A 25,895-nucleotide genomic window follows, 5' to 3' on the forward strand; every position below is an offset into this window, starting at 1 on the left:
TAAAATTAAAATAAATAATATATATTTTTATATAAATATATAAATTATTTTTTACGTGCATGTAATATTTTTTGTTGCCAATTTTTTTTTTCTTGCAGAGGATCTACTCCCATCCCCGCCTCTCCCCCTTGAGCCTAAGTGATATTAGAGTTAGACACCTTTTTAACAGAACAAAAATCAAGAAAGTATCAAAAGATCAAAATCAAATAAAATATAAATATAAAAAATAAAAAGAAAACAAAGAAAGGAAAATTAGGAAGAGGGACCCACAAATAGAGAGACAGAGAGAGGGACCCTGCGTCTCCCTCCCGCCACCATCCCTTAGACTCTCCACCGTACCACCTCTCCGTCATCATCTTCACCTTCAACATCTTCCTACTCCTTCCCGCCACCACCCAACACACATTCATTCATTCTTGCTTCCGCTATGGCCGAGGAGTTCTCGAGGTCCGTGGAGGACGGTCTCCGCCTGGCCAAGCGCATTTACTTCGGCAACGACCGTGCGGTGGCGCCGCCAAAGCCACCGGCATCCATGACGAAGTCGGAGACGGGGTTCCTTCCGACGGGACCAATGGTATACGCTGTGATCAACGACCCTGCAATTGTGGACAACCCGGATATCCCAAGCTACCAGCCTCACGTGCATGGCAGGTGCGACCCCCCGGCCCTTATCCCTATCCAGATGAACGCCATTGAGCTCGTTGCCGAATGTTACCTTGATACCGCTCTCGTTACGCTCTCCGGCACGTGGCGCCTCCATTGCGTCTCCAGCGTCCGCAGCTCCGACTGCCGCATCGCTGTTCCCATGGGTGCGCAGGTTAGTCATCGATCTTATTCTTGTGTTACCATTTCAATGCCATTATGAAAAATAATGGAGGAAATGTGAAACATTACACGATTGTGTTCCGTTAAATATTTAGCTATGAAATGTCGATGCTTAGTTGATCATGATATTAAATTTAAAAAAAAAAACTTATTTTAATGCATTTTCTTAATAAGAAGAGAATGGATATTGTTCAGAAATTTTCATCATTGATTGAATCTTCCTGTGGTCCCTTACTGGTCACCACTTTCTTGATCATGGGGAGTCCCACAAGGCCACAATTTTTGAGAATGCGGTTGCTAATGAGAAATTTCAGAGGAAAACTCATTAATTAATAAAAATTGGAATAGTTTTTATGAAACTTAACAAGGAAAAATGAATTTTGACAATTGTTTTAGATTGTTGAAAAAAGCTAGTGATATGAGATAGTTAGTGTTTTGACTTATCTTTTAGGTTGTTGGAAAAAGTAGGGTGTATTTGCACATTTTTAAAGTTTATGGGTGCACATAAATTTAGGGGCTAAAGTGAAATTAATCTAATCATGCGCATCCTTACTTTAGAGTCAAATTCTTAATTTTAGCACCTGCAGTTGAATTCAAAGCATGTTAACAGTTGCCTACCAATATTTTGAATATTTTGTTAAACATGATTGTGGAATTAGCCGCTAATGAATGTCTTTACAACTTGTAATGGTACACACTCTAAAACTTGACGCATTTCAATAATGTTTAAAATGTGATGTAGATATTGTGTTCTGATACTATTTGGCTAACAGGGTTCAATTCTAGGTGCGGAGGTTAGTGTTAACAATAACAGGAAATACTATTTTACTCAACTAGTTGATCTCGAAGGTGACATTCGCAAGGAGAATTGGTTGGAAGCTCGGGATGGAGGATTTCTCAAGCCTCACATATTTACCTTTGATATACCACAGGTAATAATATGGTATGTGTATCAATGCAGGTTATTATGTTTCTCTTATTCCATCTACTGTCCGTTATCTTTTTTGATGTTTGATGTTGTGCACACAATAGATCGATGGTGGTTCCATTATATCGATTAAATTTAGATGGTCTCAGAATATACTATGCCGCAATGATCTGTTCTCCTTGCTAGTGCCATTTACCTTTCCTGATTTCGTCAATCCTGCTGGGAAAAGAATGTCCAAAAAAGAAGCAATGCAAGTAAAAGTGAATGCCGTTACTGGAAATGAGTTTCAACCTCATCAAATGAGTCATCCTCTAAAGGTACATGTCCTATTCTGTTTTTGTGTTACTATAGCTAACATGTTATGTACAACCTGCTAAATGTGTGTGTTTCTATTCTCCGAATGTACAGGAAAAGAGGCACAGTGATGAAGGGACCAAGGTTTTCACTTACGACAGCAATGTTCTCTCGTTCACAAAAAGTGATTTCCGGTTTTCATATATTGTAAGACTCATGGCCACTATTAATGTCATTCTTATGTGTAGCTTCAGCTATTGAAAAGTTATACTTATCAACATGTTGTATCTTTTCAGGTCCCTTCAAGTCAAATAAATGGTGGTGTTCTTTTGGAATCTCCATCTTCTGGAGATTTTGGTGAAAAAGAGGTGTTCTGCATGTATCTTTCCCCAGGAAATCTTCAGAGTTATAAGGTCGGGGTGGTATCTGTAAACTTTTTAGGCATGTATTGTGTGTAGAATTTTGTAATTTATTTATTTTATTTTATTTTTTATCCTCTCTCATGGTTGGTCCTGCTAAATGTCTAGGTATTCAGAAAGGACATTGTATTTGTTATTGACATAAGTGGAAGCATGCGGGGAAAGTTAATCGAGGACATGAAGAGTTCCCTATCAGCTGCTCTCTCTAAGCTTGATGCTGATGATTCATTTAGTATTATAGCATTTAATGGAGAGAGCTACCAATTTTCATCATCGTTGGAATTGGCGTCTAAGGATAACATTGAAAAGGCCACTGAGTGGATTAACATGAACTTTGTTGCAGGAGGTGATACAAATATTTCAAATCCCTTAAAAACGGTAACTAATATTCAGTCCTTTTTTTCTTGTGGGGTTGTTACTTAGCCTTATTTATTATCTTAAATAGATGTTTCAGTTCTACACTCCTAATCTTCTCATTCAACATAAAGATTATTGATAAGTAGTTACCACCAGAAGTGTTGCATGTTGAACAAACAAATCAATGTATACTCAACTCCATGAATAGTGAACCCCTTTGTTAAATTCTGTTTCATGTAAATGTAAACTAAGACTAGCTATTACATCACTGTGATCATGGTAGTTCCCTTTCTATTCACTTTCACGGGGTAGAGCTGTGTTGTATGTACTTTTTTTGCCATCTCTTTCAGGCAATCGAAATGTTATCTGGTGGTCGAAGTTCAGTTCCAATAGTTTTCCTAGTTACAGATGGAACAGTCGAAGATGAGAGACAAATTTGTGATATGGTAAAGAAAAGGATGGTTAAAAAAGAGTCAATATCTCCTCGAATTTACACTTTCGGAATAGGTAAGGCTTTTATTTTCTCGTTTGCAAGGTTGTATCCGAAAACTGAGTGTTATGCATCCTTTTGAAATTGATATTTCAAGATATTGCTTTTAGTTCCACTACTTCTGAGTTATCATCAATTATAGGAATTCTTTGCTCCCTCTCTTTTTCATGTCAGATGCTAAACTACATTAAATCCTAGGTCCATTCTGCAATCAATATTTCTTGCGGATGCTTGCTGCGATTGGAAGGGGCCAACATGATACCGCATTAGATGTAGGCAAGTTCTGAATCCTAACTTAAAAAGTAAATATCATTATCATTGTTTTATCTTTCTCTATGTTATAAGCAAAGTGAAATTGGTTTGTTCTATAGTAACAAGCAATTAGATTGTTTTAGGGTAGTTGCATTGTCTACCATGAATACTTGCATTTTATTTGGAGCACCGGATTGTTGACTCTACCATGAAATAACTGCATTATCTTCTCATAAGAGGTGCTTCCCTGATTTTAACCATAATTACTTGATGTAGAAGCATAGTAACTAATATTGTTGTTGGCCACTAACCAGTTGGCATGGTATTATTGTTAAGCTCTATAGAGATACTCGTGTTTAAGATGTTTATTTGGTGACACTCTAATTGATCTGCATTTATTTATTTCAGATACTGTTCAGCTTCGAATGCAGGAGTTGCTTGACAAAGCTTCTTCTCTCGTTCTTGCTAATATTACAGTGGAGACATTCGACAATTGGGACAAGGTTGAGGTATACATTTTACTGTGTTTGTCTTATTCCCATACTCACTTTGAAATGTAACCAATATGCATTAGGTTCAAAAATTGTCTCTCATGATTGACACTTTTGCTTTGGTTTTTCTACCTTAGTCCTAGTTTTTCTATATGCATATCTATTATTGTTGAAATAATTTGCTGCAGATCCTGAATTTATCGTTCTGATTAAATAAAATAAAACATGCCAGGCGACTTGTTCGGATTTATCAGAGACAAAAAAAAAGAAGAAAATAATTCATTTTTTCATGTAGCCTTCAATCTTAATGTTGAAGTTAGTTAATTGCTTAGGGACTCATATTGCAATACTTTCAATTTTTTTCATGCTTTCGTCTATTTAAATCTTCTTTAGAGAAATATTATATAAAAAAGAAAAGAAAAGAAGAGCACATTGTCAATTTTGGCAATTTGGTGGCTGGTTTTTTGTGTATACTTAGTATATTTTTATGTCGGTTTTTTTCGATTTTCCCTAATTCATGGGCTTATTTGTGATGTTCACCTTATAGTTGTACCCTTTCCATCTTCCGGATCTTTCATCAACGGGTCCCTTGGTTTTATCTGGAAGTTACAAGGGACGTTTTCCAGAAACGGTTAAAGTTAAAGGCGTCTTGGCCGATTTCAATAATTTTGATTTAGATGTGAAGATACGAAAGTTTAAGGACTTGCCTGTAGAAAAGGTAATGATCTCTTCCCTATATTTACATTTCAAATTTCTTTGTCTTGTAGTGTTATATCACAATGTTATGAGATATGTGAAACTTGGATCCAGACCTTTTCTCTTCATCCATCATTTTGTTATTTTGTGCTTCTGTGATTCACAAATCTTCTCTTTTTGATTTCGTTTCCTTTGTTATAATTGATTGTTTCTAGTTATGTGCAAGAGATCAAATAGATTATCTGACTGCAAAAGCATGGCTGTTGGAAAATAAAGAATTAGAACAAAAGGTATGTTATTATTTTCTATACTCAGTCCAATACAATGTACTTGACTTTAAAGTAGGATAAATCGGGCAAATCTCTTAGATTTGATGATATTACACACAACACCCTTTGATTTAAAAACCATAAAATAACCTCCCCTAATGTGTAAATAGATAATACTACACTCTATATTCTTATATTTTGCAAAACATGATAGTAACCTCCCTTAGAATCATAACATTGATGGAGGCCAGTGTAAATATGATAAATCAAGGGGTGTAGTCTAATATCACATAACCTTAGAAAAGATCAATATAATTTACCTTAAGTTTTTGCATTGTTATGTATCTTAGATTTTAAGCTGTTTCTCTTTTCCCTTCTCTAACAAAAAGTTATTATCCCAGGTTGTAGAATTGAGCTTAGATACTGGATTTATGTCTGAGTACACAGGTATGACAGTTCTTGGGCATGACCTAGCAAAGAGCAAGCACAAAGCAAAGGTTAGGAGATAAGTACATATTAGAAGTTTTGAGATCCTTTCTAGCTAGTAGCTAATAAACTAACTACTATATTTTTTTAACTTATTTTCTATCGTCGTTTTATTTTTTTAACAAACACCGTAGATTAGTTTGCTGGTTTGTCTTAATAGTTGAATGCACGTAATCTAATATTCAGCTATTATTGTTTACATATATTGTTTTCTAAAATTGATATTTAAGAAATTATTAATATTTACATATTTTACTAGGGTAGTCATAGAGTTGAGTCCATAATAACACAGACCAAGTGTGTGCTCTCTTCTTTTTCTCATTAAAAGACTAAGGGTGTGTTTCTTTAATTTTTTTTACTTGAGAAATCACCTTTCAAGTTTGTATAAATTTTAATAAAATAATCAAATTTTTAAAAACTAAATAAAGTAGTTTCTGATTGAAACAAGTTGTTGGCCTTTCTAAAATATATAAAAAGAATCAAGTTGTAAAAATATTTTTGCAAAATGTAATAGTGTACACATCCTAATCAGATGTCTGTCTAAATTAATACCATTTTTAATTAGTCTTTGGAAATTATGTAAAACAGTTAAAAAGAAAGTACACCACTAGGAAAAGAAGAAACATCCAAGGGGAGCCTGTGATCTTGCTCCCAAACATGGGTATCGGCTTTGGCGACTTGACCAGAACTATGGAGAATGTTCAACCGGGATGCGAAGAACCAAGGTTGCCCGATCAAGCTGAGCTGCTTGTTCTAGCAGCATCACATTGTTGTGGTAGACTATGCAACCATTGTTGTTGCATGTGCTGCATCCAGTGCTGTGGCAAGATAAACCACCAATTCGCAAATACAATTACTCAGCTTTGTGTTGGCATAGGATGTTACAGTTGTTTTAGCTGTTGTGTAGATTTGTGCTGTGCTGATATGGATGGATAGCTGAAATTTCAAAATTTGTTGAATGTTGGTATAAAGAAAATGTATATGCAGAGTCATAGATTTCATTTTTCTTTTTTTCCTTTGACAAAGAGTTGTTTTTGTAGGTTTTATGAGAGTATAGGCCTGAATTTTTGCAATAGAAATTGAATTTGGCAGGAGGATATCTCTGTCAAAGATATCTTTACTCCTACTTTTTGTAGTCCCTTTTTTTTCTGATTATTTAGTTTACACCTATTTGCTTTTTAGAGTAAGCTAATTAAAGGAAAACCTGCAATTTTTATATCGTTTTCCTTTTAGTGCCTATGAAATCATATTTAGAGTGAAGTTCTAAATTCTTCCTAGCAACAAAATTGGGAAGACTAAATAGTTCTTCTAGATTTGAAAGTCATAAATCCATTTTTAATCCAACCATACCGGGTGTACACTAAAATCAACTACCAAAATCGATTACTAAGGTAGAATATGTATTAGCATACAAAATACACATTAAAAATAAATTAAATTACACATATATTTATACACAAATATATAGTGACTGATTTTAGTGTGCAAATAGCATTTTCATCAAATATATTGATGTACCTTGTTATTTTCTTACTTAACATATTCACTCTTAGAAAGGTAAAAATGCTAATCCTTTGCACATGTATACTTTTCAGAGGGGCAAACCATGTCATTGTTTTTATTTTTTACAAATACAAGAAAATCCTAAAGATTTCTCCAACTAGTTGTAAAGAACTAGGAAAAATACAAGGCATTAGAGATTACATTTAGTGCTTGTTTGGGCGTCATTATCTTGGTAAAAAATATATTTTTTCAATGAAAAATCTTTTTATTTTTGAAAATATTTCACTCTCTTCCTCTACGAGATGTTAAAATGACACTCTCATCCCCTCTATTTTATAAATGTATATTTTCCTCTCTTCAAACTTTTAAAAAACCTCCTCTTTAATCCATTTTAAACATTTTGTGTTAACTAATGTTAACTTTATCATTTTTTAAGGAAAAAAAAAACAATTTTTTTAAAAAATATCCATTAGAAAAAATTTTATTTTTTATTATTAAATTTTGCTACCAAAATATCTTTTAATAAATTATTCTTGTATTGATTAAATTGTATTTTTTAAAAAATTAATAATTAAATTATTTTTTTCTAAGATACCTAGCTTTCAATAATTTTTTAATTATTAAATTATAATTTTACCAAAAATTTTTGTTAACAATTTTTTTATATTTTACTATTAATTTTTTGATATCTATATATATTATTTTAACATTACATAAAAAATTTTAGTAAGATTATTTTTCAATATCAATATATATTAATTGTTATACATATTAACCGTGGCAACATTTTTTTATTTAATGTTAAAATAATATATATTGATATAAAAAATTAATAGTAAATATAAAAATAATTATTAACAAAAATTTTAGTAAAATCACAATTTAATAATTAAAAAATTATTGAAAGCTAGGTATCTTAGAAAAAAATAAGTTAATTATTAATTTTTTTTGAAAATATTTTGGTAAAAATACAATTTAATTAATAAAAGAATAATTTATTAAAGGATATTTCGGTAAGCAAAATTTAATGATAAAAAATAAAATTTTTGTTAATAGGTACTTTTTTAAAAATTAATCTATTTTTTTTAAAAATGGATAAAATTAACATTAGTTAACACAAAAAATTTAAAATGGATTAAAAATAAGCGTTTTTAAAAGTTAGAAGGGAGGAGAATGTACATTTATAAAATAGAGGGGGAGGAGAGTGTCATTTTAGCATCTCACAGGGGGAGGAGAGTGAAATTTTCTCTTTATTTTTTAGCGTGTTTGACAAATTTCTAGTAGTAAAAATAAAAACACTAAAAAAAATTAAAAAAGTATTTTTTTGAGAAGCTGTAATTTACATCTTTTTTTTAAAGAATTTTTTTCTTAAAAAAAGATATTTTTCATATAATAAATTAACAAAAAAATATTTTTATATTGTTATACCCAAACATAATTGATAGATAAAAAAATCTTTTTACATGAAATACCCAAACATAAAATTACTTTTACACATAAAATTATTTTTATTTTTTCATAAGATCTTTTAAAAAAAATAACTCTAAAAAAAAAAATCCTTTTTTTAAAAGATCACACACACAAGTCCTTATTCTTGTTTTTAGGTTGTGCTCTTATTTTTTTTAAATATCTAAACTGTTTAACTAAAGCTACAAATTCCTGCAAATAACGTGGAGTAATTGACAAAAGTTACATATTATCTTCCACAGTTGTCTACATATAACTGTAGACATACCATTACTGTTTTCCAATTGTATAGGAGATTGGCTTGACTAAAATTGACCGTGAATTTTGATCTTAGCATATATTATCCACTTTTTGAAAAACGTAGTGTTAATTCTCGTTAACTTTCTTTGTTAAGTAATGAAATGACAAAAATAGACACACTTCAAATTTTATTGCACTAAATCCAAAAAAGAAATTTTGTAAAGATTAAAACAAAAAAAAAAAATCAAGAATGAAAAACTTATTTAAATAAGGATAAATATGTCTTTTAGAAATCTTGAAGGACCGTTAAATACAATGTATAGAGAGATTTTAGTGAATGGATATTGTCATTTGACAATCCCACTTGTATTCTCTACATATCCATACAATGAAATAAAAAAAAAAATCTTGATATTATAAAAAAATAAGTGATAATAACCTTCAAGAGTTTACTGTTGTATTCATCCAGTCTATTCTTAGCAAAAATTGAAGCACCTGCTTATGAAACATGAAATCTTTATATTGCAAAAAGAAGCCATCTTCAACTCTACTCTTAATTATAATCCTCATAATTACATTCTTGCAATTCCACCCCCTTCTTCCCCTGTAAGAGTTTCTTCTACTACTTCCTTATGTATATCTGATTCTTCTTCCTCCTCATCTGATGAAACCACTGTTTTGTGGTGGAATGTTTCCTGAATTTTGGTCACTCCCTTTTCCACAGGTCCTATGGCTTGATTAATTGTCAATACAACATCCTTCACAACCTGCTTTTAGTTAAGTACCAATTATATAAAAGTAATGCTAGAAAGATATAACACAAAATTATTTTATTTAATTTAACATCTATAATTTTATGTTTATTACATCTAAATTTATCTATTTATTTTAGTAAAAATTAATAAATACAAAATAAGAAAAACTTAAGACTATTCTGAGCTAAGTTTTATTGTCACCCAAAAAACTTTTTGTAATATAATTATAACATGCTCCAAACGAATACATTAATGGATTAAGGGTGCCTTTGTTCCAACTTATTATACCAAGAAATAACTTTTTCTTTTCAAATTAAAAAAAATAAAAAATTAAATAGTTCTCATATATTTGGATAAACTTTTTTAAATAATCAAAATGTAAAAAAAAAATATTTCAAACTTATTTTTATAAAAGGAAGATAGTGTGTTCTATATTGAAAATTTGGTGAACAAAAAGCATAAAATTCATTAAGATTCATGAACATGAATAAAATTTAACAATAATGGAATTTTTCGTTGCTTTTACATAATAACATGAAAGTTTTCTTTGCCAATCCCCCAATAGAAAATATCAAAAATGAAGAAACGAAAAAGGTGGGGGCTCAATTTTAAATATTTTTATTACCTTTAGTTTTTCTTTCAAAAAAACTCAAAAAATAGAAAATACTAAATAAAAATTAAAAGAAATGTTTTCACAAACAAAGCAGACCAATAGTTTTTTTCCTTTATCTTAGAAATGTTTTTCAGCTTTTTTTCCTCCTCCTCCCAGTTGTTTTCAGTTGTAAAATCTTTTTTCAAAAGCTGAAACACACACCCAAGAGTGATATCAATCACAATTTATGTTGATGTTATGGAATGAACTTACTCTTTGACCACCTTCAACAACAATATCCTGCACACTCTCTTTGAGGCTTGTTCTTGGAGCCTCAACTTGAGTGGTTGTCTCTTTGACCAAAGCTTCTTTCTCCTTGCCCCCTTCCTCTATCTTCAAAGTTGCTTCTACTGTTTCCTTTCTGAATTCCCCACGTTCAAAAACAGGAACATAATGATATGGTTTTGCTGAAAATACACAAACATGAGCAATCGCTGCAATTGCCATCTGCATTATTGGCACCATGGACATGAGTTAACTGTTCTTGGGTCATAAGTTCAAATATCATAGGTTGTGCTCAGTTTTGGTTCAGGAAAAAATGATTATAACTTCCCTCTTTGTCTTTGAGGCGAAATAAAAAATAAACAGTTGATTTCTTTTATGAGTTCGTGTCTTGTGGTTGAAGAAAACCAACAACAATACCCATTTGATAACCATCTCACAACAGAAATGCAGAAATTTGTTTGGAGAAAAGGCAGATGACAGATGCAGAAACAAATAAAATGTCTCTTTTGAGATGTAATTTCTTCTTTTTTTTTTTCCTTTGAAAAAATTCCCAAATTAGTCTTCAAGAAATTCTAAATCGAATACTTTAACTCCCAATAAATTTTTAGACTCTACATTTCCTCAAGAATTACTATCAGACAGGCATATTAAAAGTTCCATTGAAAACAACGGTGGGACCAATTTGTCCAACAAGAGTAATTATCGAAGACTTCTAGAAAATAAAAATTTGTTAAGGACCGAAGTGTCCGATCTAAAATTTCTTAGAAACCAATTTGAGTGTTTACTCTTTTCTTTCCATAAAAAAACTAGAGATAGAAATAAAGATAAATTGTGTTATTTCTATCTCATCTCTATATTTTCTATACTGAAACACTTGTAAGAAACAACCTAAAAGTGCTTTAACTTTATGGTGGATCAACTCAAGTCTATAAATAACATGGTTTAGTTCAGTAGAGGTAGGTAAGTCCAAAAAATTGGCTTAGAAAAATAAAATCAAAATATTAATAGCAGAAAGAGGGATCTATACCTCTATGCAAATTAAAAAATCCTGCAATCCAGTTTGTAATTTTCCCTCTTTGGGTAGAACTCCAAATGTGCACAGTAGTGCGATACCTACACCTTGCCACCAAGTAGCAAACACTATAGCCTTAAAGCTTATAAATTTTGCTAGTGGCTTGATTGGTTCAAGCCTCTCATGAGTAACATTATAGAACTGCACAAGGCAGAATAATGCCCACATCTGGCTGAAGTTCAATATTACTGCTATATATGGATACCTGCATAAAATGTGATATCGTATTACCATTTTAATATGTATAGATTATAAATTAAAATAGTTTTACAAAACATTCAATAATGTATTATTGCATAGTAAAATAAACCACCTTTGATGCTCACTACATGAATGATCATCCCAAAAGAATAATTTGATTAGATGTAAGTGCCCGAGAATTAGACTTTAAGATGAATTTTCTTAATACTGCTCACCTAGTATAATTAATTAAAATAAAGATGCTTGGTTATGAGCAAAACATACTCAAGCTACATGACTGCACGTGGCTCCTATTCTAGAACACAGAAACAATAGGGACAGACAAAATTTATGTCTCTTATCGTGTTTGGTTATAGTGGGTATAACTTAAAATAGGAATATTTTATTTAATGGAGAAAAATCGGAATATGAAATAATGAAGGAGGCCATGCTAGCAATGCAATTTCATTAATCAGTCCAGTGCTTCCCTTTTAATCCGTGTCCTTCAAAGGGCAGAGACACAAAAATTTGCATCCCTTCTATCACGGGCACTAGGTTTTGTATTCATGTTCATTGTCCTATCAACCAAATGTCTTTTATCACGGTAGGGACATAGACTATGTAAGACACTATGTTAAAGCAAATACTTGATTACACTTTTGTATGAGAAGCATACCCATAGTACCACTTGAATTCTCCATCACCATAGACACCACACAGCTCCAATACCAATGCTAAGAATGCACAAACTGTCTTCAGGATCATCTGCACTATATATAAGTGAATTAGAGTCCCTTTGAAACCACAACAAACCCATATTAACTTGAGACTTCAGTCGTAAGTCATTATAATAGGATAAAGTGGGAGCCGCATTCCATTTTATGGTGATGAGGTCATGAATCCCAAATGAATAATACCCAAAAAAATAGTCATTATATCACCACTCTTTAACATTAATGATATAACTTCAGCCACTTACATATTGTACAAGCCCAAATTTTTCTATGGTGAGAAGATCTTTTCCAAGTGTGCTTGGACGCCTAAAGAAGTTACAACATGATCTTTGCTGTATGTGGTGAGTGGCATCTGAATCATCCAACAAGGATTTTCTAAGTTGTTCTTCAGATTCATGTTCAAGTAGTTGTACAACTCTTCCTTCTCCACCTAATAGTTTTTATTTGAAAATTAAGTGAGAAAAATTTTTATTCAGACTTTTAACTCATCTATTAATTTTTTTTCCCCAAAGCTTTCAGATAATTCATTAAGCATCTAGCTAATTTTGTACGGTCAAATATAATAATTTAAGCAATTCAACTCAAGATTTTGTAAAATAAATTGCTCTATGGGTTTCTTACAAAAATGTTTGTGTAAGACCCTGATTAAAATTTTTTAAAAAATGGATCAATCTACAAGAAAAGAAATGTGCCAAAAAATTGTTGGAATTTAACAATTAGGTTTCTTCAGCCACAGACTAACAAGTAATTATTATTTTTTTATTCCATGAAGATTTCTTAAATAATCTTAAGGAAGTTTCATGTTTAACTGGAATGAAGATTAAATATGCAAAACTATCAAAACATAGAAACATACCAAGACAAGCAATCAGATATCTGCCAAAAGAATACAGTGCAAAGGCTTCATAGTAGTTTCTTAAAATGTCGCATGCGAGTGATAAACGTGGATTCCACAAAGATATAATCTGAAAAATCAGAGAGAAGGAAAAGAAGCTGAGTTATTATTCATATCACTACTCTGATGTACCGATTTGATTATCAATCAACATGACTCTCCTGATGAGAAGTTGAGGACATACATCAATGTCAATTATCAAGCAATTTCATAGCTTCCAAATTCAGAGATGTTAAACATGAACCTTCAATGCTTCTGACATATTTTTCTTTCTTGAATTACTGCTCCTACCCCTATTGATTTAAAAAATGTTCATAATTTACGAAGAACAATCATAAGGTTTTTTCTTATATTAATTATGATATGCTATAAGTATATTGTTAGAGACTTGGGTATTATGGGGTGTCCAAAGTCCTGCATCAGGTAGTATGGGATGTTTGATGCTGTATATAAAAAGTGGTTCTTCCCTTTTAATAGCTAGTTTTTAAGGTGTAGTTTCCCACTTCCCTTAGCTACCTACCTATAGGCTGGATTAAGGTGAATACCGGCTATCAGTTTACCACTGGGGTAAAAACAATCAAGAACAAGAAGGCATGGATTTGTCCATTTTTCAATGAAGGTAGAATATATCACATTAAAACTCAAAATACATGACACCTTGGACCAGCCTACCATAAAATGTGTGTGCACGTGTGTATGACTGGATACCAAATAACACAAAAAAGAAATAGGAAATGTGTTTTAAGAGTAATAGAACCTTACAGACTCTGTAGCATAAATTGGAACCATAGAAATAACAGCAACAATCCACTTCTGTTCCTGAATACCGAAAAGCCAATTTGAGGTCAGCCGTAATTGTTACTAAAGCACAAAAGGTGCAACAACAAATAACTGAAATCATTGTGCTGTATCCTTCTACTTTCTTAGTTATTCATGGATGCTTGATCATCAAGGGATTACATATTCAAATGAACTTCAAATTTGGCCCATAAAGCGATGTTTAGAGAATCTAATATATCTTTAGGGGTTAAATTGTGAGCATATTAATCATTTTAGAAACCAAATTGATGGCTCTCCTTTCCTATATTGAAAAGTTTAAATACAATAGAAGACAGATACTTCATTAAAAAGAAACATATCTGCTACGAAATGAGAATATTACTCACTCCGGGATTCGTATATGATCGGAGGTGTTGCCAAATGAGAAGAATGGAAAGCACTAGAGCTACAAGCACACAACACCCTGCAATTATGAGAGCAGGCAGGCGAACATTCTTATATATTCCTTCATAGTTTGAGATACTGTAGGGTGCCATTCTTCAAGCATCTTCCCGTACAATGCAAATTCTTCTTCTTGCTTTGATTTTCTGGTCACTAAAGCATGCAACAACAGATGGAGTGTAAGGTAGATAAAATATGGACTCCAATTTTGTGTTCAAGCCCCATGCAATAAAGTAGTATTTTGAAACTGTCTCTGGAACATAAATGCAGATTCAATGAGACAGATAAAATAATAAAATTCTTTTTCAGTATCCTAATGCTATGTTTGGAACATAGTTACATGAATTCACCAATTAGATAGCGTATCGCATACCAATTCATCTGCATATATACCAGAACGTCATATGTATATTTTCCGCATAAAATACTTACATATGGCGTACCCGTTATGTTCCAGGTAACAGAACACTAGGTTTGTGTACTCACCGTACCATTTCTTTCTTTAAGTTGATGACTCCCTACACGTCACTAGAATGTTATGCTCCATTAAAGTATAGCGGTTATTTAAATGCTAATTATTTGAACTTTTCGTGCATCAAAATAGCTTCCTTGTTCTCGGGTATGGGAATTGAGTGAGTGAATTTCAATTTTATAGCATCTTGTTGCCGGGACGAGAAAATCTAACAAATCTGAAATTCGTGCTATAATTTCAAACTAATAGCTGGAATGAAATTCTTTGCATAACGGAAAACACGACAAAATTAAAGAATTAATTGCAACTTAGGGAAGGAAATGCTAGATCCATGAACCAAAATTAAAATAAATAAATAGATAAAAGGAAATGCAAGAATAACTGACCTAATGTAATCGACAAGAGAAACGCTGTAATCCACAGTTCAAAACTAGAATTCTAGAAACTAGAAAATGTTCAAGAAATGGTTGCAAGTGCAGCAACAACGGCGAGCATGCATATGCATCCAATCCAACAGTATCTTTTCAAGTTCGTAAGTGATTGACACGTTTTGCTACAATACTGTACTACCCTACTCCACAAAATAACACGTGTAGCTTGAGCTTCATGTTGGACAATTTATAAAGGGCAACACGTATAGCTTGTGAGTTCGGTGAGTTTTGGCATGAGACACTGCCAAAAAAAAGATCTCCATGAACCATGATCCTTGAAAGTGGCCATCTGTCACTTGTTTCGATATAAAATAAGTTGACAAAAAAATTTGGTACCAATAGATTTTAGTAATTTTAATAGATAATTTAGCTGGTATAAATATTAAATTATTTTAAAAAATAATTTTATTAATTTATGTATGTAAATTTTAAATTTCAGTAATAATCTCTCAGCAAAATAGTTATTAATGTAATAATTAATACACCTAGACACTTTTAAATATTTCAAGTATTCAAAATCTAATGTACTAAATCAAACATAACTTACTCAACATAAATACACTAAGATTAGAACCCTAAATTGAACTAACTTTAAAACTAATTCAAAATTAAAATTCTAATACTATTGAAATCTAAACTAAATTAAACTAAAATTAAATAATTATCAAATAATTTTAGTAACAATTTCTCAGCAAAATAGTCGTCAACACAGTAATTAACATAATTAGACAATTTTAAACACTTCATCTATTCAAAACCTAATGTATTGAATCAAACATAATTTAATCAACCTAAATCTACTAAAATTAGAAAACTAAACTAAACTAAACTAACTTTAAAACCAATTCAAAATTAAAATTGAAATTTTACTCAAATCTAAACTAAATTAAACTAAAATTAAATGAATTGGAAAAGAGTTGTTCATTGAACCTGTAATAAAGAACAACAGAAATAAGGGAAGACGTGGATGTTGCAGTGGTCGTCGTCAAAGTTGCTATGGCGGCAGATGGTGGTGACGGTAGACGGTAGTGATGGCGAAGGAGAAGAAAGAGGGGGTGGTGACGACGGAAAGGGGGTGACGACGGCAGTCTCTCGGCAGTGACGGAAGGGGGCAGGGAATGGAGGAGGTAGTGGTGATGAGAGAGAGGTGGAAATGAAGAGAGTGTGTGAAATTCGAAATGGGGGAGACAACGTTTACACCTTCATTTAGAGCATTGTTATCGTCGAATTTACTGTCGGATTAATCCGACGGTAACATTTTTCGTGTGCCCAAAACGCAGTGTTTTACTAAACATTGTTACCGTCAAATCTTCCCGCCAATAAACCCGACAGTAGTGGGCGCACCGAAAATTTTTTTTCCCTTCAAATATTACCGTTGACGTTACCGTCCGAAATGTTATTCCGATAGTAATATTTTAGGGTTACGAATTCGCTACCTAATCCGACGGTAAATCCGACAAAAATCTCGCTGCTAACGTTCGACGCTAAATCTGACGGTAAATTCGATGGTACTCAACATTTTTCTTGTAGTGTATTGACATATTATTAGTATATATAATGAGTAATAATAAATTTCCTCTCATATTTATAATTAAAAGTATTCATAATTCAGACATAGTTCTTATTCTGTTGTTTTTTTTTTCATACCTAATGTCTACTATCTATGATCCCATCAATAGTATTACCTATAGTAGATTATGTGATGAGAAAATATGAAAAATAAAGACAAGAATTATAAGGTTATGGAAAGTCCCATCCAAGTTTGACAATATCAAGATGACTTATAAAAAAATGGTTTTAATGATTGATAAGGTTAGTTGATTCTTTTTCTAAATTTTTTCAAGTGATGCTAAATTTAGTTTATAAATATTTTTAATTCATAATTTTAATTGATATGTACACCTTCCATAAAACAAAAACAGTGCAATTTAATAGATTTATAGATGCTAATAACTTTTATATTTAATTTATTTTGAAATGCGATAGAATTCATTGATCCATGAAGAATTATTTGATAAAGATGTGTTTAAAAATAAACTCGAAGAAAAGAAGGTCTATATCTTCTCAAATTTTGTAATTAATCAGGAATCAAGCAGAATATATCTTTTGAACGAATACATGTATAGAATATCTTTTAAGAAGGAGTCACGTATATGTATAATAAATACGATCAATAAATATAAAATTCTTAATAATTATTTCAATTTTGTTGCTTATACTGATCTATTAAAAAAAATATGTACTAAATACCATTAGTGTTAATACATATATAGTATATTTAATAAATTGAATCAGAAAAATATGTAACTATTTTCTTTTTTTTTTTTAAGATTTAGTAAATATTGTAATTTAAACTTACAATACCAGTATATTAATAATAAAGTGTGGAGAAAAAAAATAATATCATATTAAAATTTTTTAATTATAATTATAATTTATAAATGAAATTGTAATTTTAATATTTTATATACGGGATAATTATAAAAATGGGATAAGCATTTTTTTTTATGTCGGACTTAATTTTATAATTGTAATATATTTCAGTTGTTTATAGTAAAATATCATACAGTAACAAACACGTGTAATTTTAGTAAAGGACACATTAATATTGGATTTTTTATTTAAATAAATAAAATAAAAGTAATAATTACCGAAATAAATATTTTAAAAAATAGTTATTGATTTGCGTTTTTTAGTTATATCTCGTTTACAGAGATGAAACGTATGCGTCTCCAAACGTCATTATTTTACGAGTGGCGAAATCAGGAAATTGTCAAATATGAAATCCCTGAAGGACATCGTGTCATCGAATCCGGCCTCAACCAGATACGAGACGATGGCATTCGGTGGAGGAAGGGTATGGCTGACTCGTCGGGACAGTAGAAGGCGAGGCCTCTGCAGAATGAGAAAAAAAATTTTAATCTATAAAGAGATAATAATAAATTTTTGTACTCTACTTAAGAACAAAGTACTACTATTACTTAGGAACATACTACTATGTGTCTACTCTACAAATGTCTCTGAATTACTTATGTCGGTAAGCAAATCCTAATTAAGTCATACCAATCTTACTCAAGCAAATATTATTCTAAATTCATCATACAGTCCAATCTCTAAAGCATCTTACTCAGTGCTTGTCAATACGAGACTACTCTAATTAACAATGTCCACATATTTAGATTAACCGGACAGAACGTAACTAACCTCGAAATCGACCGCCTCAGCGTAATGCGACGTCTCGTTTAGTCTGTTGATGCCTCCATCGTTTCCCGCCTGGCGTGTTATCACCGTATCAGACTCAAATATGGTAGGAAAGGGTAAAAAGAGGAGAGAAAGAGTTTGACTAAGTCAAAATGGGGTCCAAAAACAAGCTGTAAATGACTTATACTTATAGGCGCTGTTCGACTTTATCTCGTTTACAGTGTAAACGAGATAGCCACGTTGCAGCTGATGTGTCATATCTAGTTTACACTGTAAACAAGATACACACAGTTTCATGTCGTTTACAGTGTAAATGAGATATAACTAAAAACGCAAATCGATAAATATTTTTTAAAATATTTATTTCGAAAATTATTACTTTTATTTTATTTATTTAAATAAAAAATTCCTTTAATATCTCATAATAAACTACTACAATTTGATTTATATAAAAAATTAATGATTAATTTATGATTTTTAAATAATAATTATAAAAGCAGAACATTCTAATTATAAATATTAATAATTTTTAATAAAAAATTATAAATAATCTTAATTAATGATTTATTTGATTTATATAATTTTACACAATTATAATTAATGATTGATTTTTTATTTCATATATTATAATCTTATTACATAAAATTATAATTGTAATATTGAAAGTGTAATAATTTTTTAATTACAATCGTATGATATTGCTGCAATTTATGACTTTTTTTTTAGTTTTATATATATATAGGGTAAAGTATTAATGCATTTATGGTTGATTTTGTATTTTTAGAGCTTGTACTTATTCTTAAGATTATCGATCTTGTTTTTATATTGCTGTCATGTAGGACATTCCATTAATTATTTAACTTTGACCTCACAGTAGGACTACATTGAAGTTAAATGAAACTTTTTTAAATTTAAATTGGACATTTTAAACCTTAAAGATCAAAACAGAATTATGTCCAAACATAAAAAACCAATTTAATAGACGTTTCAAATATAACATATAATTTTATATTGATGATCAATGTTAATTTGAAAAAAGTTAAAAAATTTAGACAAAAATTATAATCTTTTTGGTTTATTAAAAGTTATAATTACTGTAAGTATTGCTCTGTATGATTGCATTTTTAAAATTATAATGCTAATTTTATTTTGTTCGAATAAAAAATAATGGTTATTGAGATCGGGACAACAACATAGATTATACGAATAAAAAAAAGAACCTTTTATTTACTGAAAGATGATTTCTTAATACGACTTAGTACAAAATAAATTTTCATATTAAGGATCTTATAGAGGTTTTTATATATTTTGATTACATTCTAAAATTTTTGTATATCAGATTTTTGTAAATAACGTAATTATCTGGTGACATTATTTTAATTTATTAAACTACCAAATTTCAAAAGACAGTTTGTGTGACCATTGAAGTAGTGAAGAATTTTTTTTCGAAAAAGTCTTAGTGGTACAAAAGTTGCAAGATTTATCCTTTGACTAAGAAAGACCAAAGAGATGGTTACAAATGTCCCTAATGCAAAGAATTTTACTCAAAGGTGCGTATTCTTTGTGAAAGAAATCTTATTCTATTATGTATTAAATGAGATTTGTGATAATAAATTCATTCATTATTTATAGATATTCAGTAAATTTGAAGGTTATTGATGAGGATTTTTATACATTATTCATGTGTATGAAATAGTTAGTAGCAAATATTTAAATATTTCTGCAGTAGAGCTCACGACAAAATATATAGTGAGTACTAAAAAATATCATTTTTACGTATTAATTAAGTATATTATAACTTAAGTATGAATAATAGTTAAATTAGTCTGTAAAAAATGTTTTATTTTTTAAATTTGTCTTTAAAATATTTTATTAATTAAAATAATCTTTTAAAAATTATATATTAATTATTTTTTTCTTTCAATTATTCAATTAATAATTTTTGTAAATGATTAATAATATAGAATGTTAATTCACATCATATATATATGATACATAATATATCTAATTAAATGTTAAATAAATATATTTATAAAAATTTATTAATTTAGTGTTGTTAAATTATATTAGGATTAGGATTTATATAATTAAGAAGAATTAGGTAAATTTAAGAATAGAACATTCCTTTTCAAAGTTTCTGTTAAATTGGAGAGCATCAATTTTTTTAACCGATTTTTATTATAATCGTTAAGTTGCATTGTGTCATGATGAGACTATAATTAATTTCTTTAAATAAAAATATAGTGTAGAGCATGTATTTTATAATTAGAGTAAACATGTTATATATGTAATTTTTTCGTAAACTCATTGTGTTTCTTAAATTTTTCTAGACTATCTTTTTCTTTGAAAATTTTGATAAAAAAACACTTTCATCTGATAATTCAGATATGAATAAAGTAAATACTTTTTCAAAATAAATATTAGTTTATTTAATTTTTAACAAATTATTTATTCAATTCGTATTTGTTAAAAAACATATGTAGCAAAATTAGCATTCTTAAATCATTCAAATGTTAACAAAATATTGAATTAATTAGCTGGATAGAATATATATCCCTTATTAATATTGATATATTTATCTTTTATACTTAATGATATAAAAAATTCTCAACTTTACCCAACTTCAATTGCACTTTTTTATATCAATTTTTATGTATTTTATTTTCGCCCAATTATGGTGACCGAGCAACTACAATTAAACTCCTCTCTTATTAGACACACTTAGATCCTTATATGAGTTCATCATATTCTCACCATCTCTAAATGCTTCTCTTTTTAATTATCTAATTTTACTCTCAATTGCACTTGCCACCGTAACAATCCTATTTCAATCTTATCTATGTCACCTCTTTTAGTGTCACAAATTTAGAGTCTAGACAATTATCTAAGTAATTTGAGGTACACAAAATTCAAGGCCACGACAATCAACTAGAATTTCCAAGACTCATTCTTAGTGATAGCGATCTTCCTTGGTGCATTGTTCTTTGTATTTAGTGATATATAGTAATTCAAAATTATTAATAGACTGAGTTTAAATTAGGACTACGTATAAATAGCATAATATTCGCATATCCATAATATTTATTCATATCCGATATATATTTTACGAATATTATTCGATTCACATCTTGATAAAATTGAATAGTGATAAAATTGAATAGTGAATATTGTATTAATATCTATGAATTTAATTCGTAGACCTGTACATTCGCATCTTTAATAAATAAATAAATATATAATTAAATAATATAAATATCATAGTTAAAAAATGCAAACCCTAATCCAAATATCCAAAAATCCTAATATGATGCTTTTCTTCTCTCTCAACTAATTTTAGACTTGACTTTCTTCTTTTCTGAGGTTCAAAACTCCCTTTCTCAAAACTCACTTCTGACCTCATTTATCACTGGCATCTCGTTTAAGAGTGTTTTGGGGAGTGTACTAAGTAGATTAAAAAAGACATATGAAAATATAGTGGAGATAAATTTAAAGATACATATTTTGATTATAAAACTATATTTTAATTATAAAAGTGAATTGGGCAAGATTGTTCATCTTGAGCTCTTTTTTTCGAAAGTGAAACTCCAGTGAGATGGTAGAAGCCTAGAAGGTGAGTATCTCCTTCTTTGTTTTTCTTGGTATTGTAAAATTGCCTCCAGCAAGATGGTGAAAGGATAGGATCCCCTCTTTTGTTCTTCCTGAATATATGAGAATGTATCTCCGAGGTAGACGTAAAGGTTGTGGTTTCGCCCTACTTGCTCCGGATTAAGATAATTTGAGCTTCTTGGATAGATACAAGGGTGTGATTTGCTCCACTTGCTCCAAGTTGGTAATTATGATTTATCTACATCTTCCTAGATAGACACAGTGGCTCACCCCCAGTTGTTCCATGTTGAGATTTGAGATTTCCTTGACCATGCGTCACAAGTGTGGCTAGACACGTATACCTTTTCGGAAGATCTCCCCTAATGAGATGATAAATGAATGATTATATATATATATATATATATATATATATATATATATATATATATATACTCTTGGGGATGCGCGCATGCAGGGACTGTGCAGGGTTCGCTACTGGACATGTCGAGTTTGACTGAATAATCGACAGATGAGACTCATCGGCCATAGAGCAGATATGCATCATGTGCATTATATGATTTGTTTGAGTATGCATATTGTGTTTGGGTTTGCCTAATTGTTTATCTATATTTATATGCTATGTGACTTAAATATTGTATTTGTTTTTTTAATTGTGTATTACTTGTATACCTTGTATGTGTTTTCTTTGAGAGATCCCTCATACTGGTGGAGGTGACGCTGAGGGTTGTTCTAAACTGGCGATTGAGAGGTTTATAGAGAACTGAAACTGAAGAGATAATTAGAATTTCTAGGTAGAATTACCATATTTCTGGTTAATGAGAACTCTAGGCTTTGACCTGGATTGTAGAAATTTAGGATTGTCTTTGACTTTTCAAAACTTTATATCTTATCTATTGAGCACTGTTACCATACTGAGAACATCTGATTCTCATTCCATACATATTTATTATTTTTCAGATATAAAGCGTGAGACACCTCACTGAGCGTGCTGAAAACCCCCTCAGAAGCGAAGATCTACTATTTTTGGGGCTTAGCGTATGTGTGTGTGTGTTTTCTCTAGTGTTGTATTAAAATTATTATTGTCTCTCCTAGAGGTTGATTCGGAGAATCAGAATTGGGTATTTTATCTTTTGGTTTGTTTTTTTGAGCTGTATATGTATTGTCTTTTTTACTTTCTGTTATCTACACCTTCTTTTCTCAACGTTTTAAGTGCGACGAGATTTAAACTTTGTTTTGCTTACTCTTTTGTTTAAAGCTCCTAGTTAAATTATCTTTTTATCTTTATATATATCTACGTATGTATTTTTGTTTCTAGAGATTATAATGTCTTACCACCTTTGATTTTAGACCTAAACGTAGGGGTGGCAAGCAGGGAAGCCCGCCCCGCCCCGCCCCGCCCCGCCAAAAGCCCGCCCTTAGGCGGGCTGGCCCGCCCTGCCCCGCCTATTGAGGCGGTCCCAGAATCCCAGCCCGGCCCGCCTAACGGCGGGTTGGCGGGCTGGCGGACCAAGCCCGCCAAATATCCTCTTTTTTTTTTACTTTTAACTATTAAATAATATATATAAAGACATAAAAAAATTTCTTTTATTTTTTACTTTTAACTATTATAATTTCTAAAAGTATAAACAAATTATAATTTTTATATTCACAAACATTAGTCTTTGTAATTATAAATATCTAATAAACATAATTATAAACTAAGTTTTCATCCAAAACATAATTATAAATATTGTTCCCAAAGCAAAATAAACATAATCTAAAACATAATTATAAATATTGTCTCTAAAACAAAATAAACATAATCCAAAACACTAAATTTTCATCTTCATTCTCTTGTAAGTTGGGTTGGGAGAAGTTGGGTTTTGGTAAAAAAATTGTAAAAATACCCCCTCGCTAAAAATATTAAGTCCGGCGGGGAAGCCCGCCCCGCCCCGCCAAAGCCCGCCAAAGCTCGCAGTTTAAGCGGTGCGGGTTAAGCGGGCTTTTGCTATTTGGCGGTCCCAATTTTTCAGCCCAACCCGCCTTTTTTGGCGGGTTACGCGGGCCGACCCGGTGGGTTTAGGCCCATTTGCCACCCCTATCTAAACGTAAATCTCTATATAGTAGAGTGTTACACAACGTAGATCCAGAATGCGGCACAATAACCACAAATCCAGACCGCCAGTGCGGGGACATACTAAGGATTCGGAAAAGCACAACGCGAGGGCGTCTAGTGGATTCAGAACGGCATGGCGACGTCAGAACCGGAATGGGGTGGTGATGATTTGTTGATTTGTTCTGATTAGAGCAACAAATATGATATGCCTAGCGCGTTGCTTTTCTCTCTTCTCAGAAAATCGTGTCTGCAATCTGCAAGTTACTACGGACTGTGATGTGGTAATTAAGTAATTATGATCAAACATGAAAGATAAGTGATAGTTTTTTTTTTCTTTTTTTTTTTGGGTGTCATGGTGATAGGTTTCTTAAGTTAGATAATGGATATATGGGTTACCTTTTTATTTGGGCTGTACAATTTTTTTCCTTTCTTATTATGATATATATTGTTTTTTAGTATTTATTTAATGTAATTTTTTATTATTATCATAGGTATATACTTCTATTAAAATATTAAACAAATACATAATAATACAGATAATTTAAATATTAATATAAATAAATTATAATACATATATACCTCTATTAAATATATATTAAAATTTAAAAACATAGAATACACTTATTCTAATGAATTTTTTTTATTATTTGACTTTTGAATTTACACTTAGATAAGATTTGTTACGATGGATAACCAGAGATTAGTGGGCTGAACTCGTTAGGTTGGCCCAATCATCTGAAGGAAGAAGCCTCTGACTAGGTTCGTCTCTGGGAGTCTCCGTCCGACTTGTGGGTATGAAGGAATGGGGGTGATGACAAGTCATCATATACCTATTTTTTTAGCTAATTTCACTTGTTTCATTAGTTTTTATGCACTTTCTTGCATCATAAGTAAGTGATTTGGAGTGAAATTGCATGATTTCTTTAAATCAATCAACCACCCTTTAATTGACACAAAATCATGAAATATGAGCTAAAATTAATTGGTTTTTAAATAAATTTAAGCTTTGTGAATTTTGTGATGCTTTGATTGGTTGTTTTGATTGCTTGTAGGAGAAGAAACGGTTGAAAAAAAGAATTTTGGGCACGCTTTTTGAAGAAAAAGCACGCTTTAGACCTTAGGCCACGCTTTGAAAAGCGTAACCTAAGGAACCAAAAAGCGTGGCGCATTGCGACCCAAGAAACCAAAAGCATGGGCAAGGGAGCAAGGAGTAGTGCAGCATCACCCAAGGAAACAAAGGCACTAGCGCTAAGTTAACTTAGTTAACTGAGCGCCCAAGAGAAAGGAGAAAAGCATTGGCGCCTAGTTAACTCATCTTACCTTTTTCGTGCCTTTGGAGAAAGAAATCAAGGTGCAAGCAAGCAAAAGTGGGGGAGCCAAGTCTCGAACCGTGTACATGAGGGGACCAAGGGAGCGCTACTTGCTATTCTTCACCAAGGGAAATTAGCCAAAAAGCAACTACCAGGATTCGAACAAGGGAGCCCTCTCTTGCAAGGAAGGAGTGCTACCACTTGGCCAAGGAAATAAGCACCGAAGTGCACTCCTCAAGGCTCGAACCAAGTGCCTTAAGCCCACCAAACAAGGCGCTACACAAAGAGAAGGGGCGCTCAGTTAAAACATTTTAACTGAGCGCTACCCT

The 25,895-nt window shown here is 31.2% G+C and overlaps 2 protein-coding genes across 3 annotated transcripts; one reads left to right on the plus strand and one right to left on the minus strand.

The window, feature by feature from the left end:
* Window positions 1–427: 427 nt before the first annotated feature.
* Window positions 428–6,443, plus strand: LOC130966141 (uncharacterized). Its single transcript, XM_057890910.1, has 14 exons — window positions 428–817; window positions 1,599–1,757; window positions 1,858–2,070; window positions 2,162–2,254; window positions 2,344–2,460; window positions 2,575–2,844; window positions 3,174–3,330; window positions 3,512–3,589; window positions 3,974–4,074; window positions 4,604–4,774; window positions 4,968–5,042; window positions 5,423–5,518; window positions 5,842–5,846; window positions 6,104–6,443. The coding sequence occupies exons 1-14, from the start codon at window positions 428–430 to the stop codon at window positions 6,441–6,443; spliced, it is 2,265 nt and encodes a 754-aa protein (XP_057746893.1).
* Window positions 6,444–9,026: 2,583 nt separating this feature from the next.
* On the minus strand, window positions 9,027–14,592 carry LOC130965307 (protein LAZ1 homolog 2). 2 transcript variants are annotated; one of them, XM_057890062.1, is made up of 8 exons: window positions 14,397–14,592; window positions 13,993–14,049; window positions 13,192–13,300; window positions 12,581–12,765; window positions 12,278–12,366; window positions 11,377–11,626; window positions 10,338–10,571; window positions 9,027–9,484 (listed from the first exon to the last, which is right to left on the minus strand). In XM_057890062.1, the coding sequence occupies exons 1-8, from the start codon at window positions 14,544–14,546 to the stop codon at window positions 9,290–9,292; spliced, it is 1,269 nt and encodes a 422-aa protein (XP_057746045.1). In that variant the 5' UTR covers window positions 14,547–14,592; the 3' UTR covers window positions 9,027–9,289. The 2 variants fall into 2 exon arrangements, with proteins under 2 accessions (XP_057746045.1, XP_057746046.1); XM_057890063.1 differs by lacking the exon at window positions 14,397–14,592 and having other exon boundaries at window positions 9,027–9,487; window positions 13,993–14,043.
* Between the last annotated feature and the right edge of the window lie 11,303 nt (window positions 14,593–25,895).

This window comes from Arachis stenosperma, chromosome 3, assembly GCF_014773155.1.
Source record: "Arachis stenosperma cultivar V10309 chromosome 3, arast.V10309.gnm1.PFL2, whole genome shotgun sequence".
NCBI classification, from domain to species: Eukaryota; Viridiplantae; Streptophyta; class Magnoliopsida; order Fabales; family Fabaceae; genus Arachis; species Arachis stenosperma.

Bases quoted from the DNA above. Each gene is read 5' to 3' on its own strand.
- LOC130966141 (XM_057890910.1), top strand. From the start codon at position 428: ATGGCCGAGGAGTTCTCGAGGTCCGTGGAGGACGGTCTCCGCCTGGCC. The intron at 2,071-2,161 runs GTACATGTCCTA...CCGAATGTACAG, and splicing joins AAATGAGTCATCCTCTAAAG to GAAAAGAGGCACAGTGATGA. The intron at 2,255-2,343 runs GTAAGACTCATG...GTATCTTTTCAG, and splicing joins ATTTCCGGTTTTCATATATT to GTCCCTTCAAGTCAAATAAA.
- LOC130965307 (XM_057890062.1), bottom strand. From the start codon at position 14,546: ATGGCACCCTACAGTATCTCAAACTATGAAGGAATATATAAGAATGTT. The intron at 13,301-13,992 runs GTAAGGTTCTAT...CTGATTTTTCAG, and splicing joins CAATTTATGCTACAGAGTCT to ATTATATCTTTGTGGAATCC. The intron at 12,367-12,580 runs GTAAGTGGCTGA...TATATAGTGCAG, and splicing joins AATTTGGGCTTGTACAATAT to ATGATCCTGAAGACAGTTTG.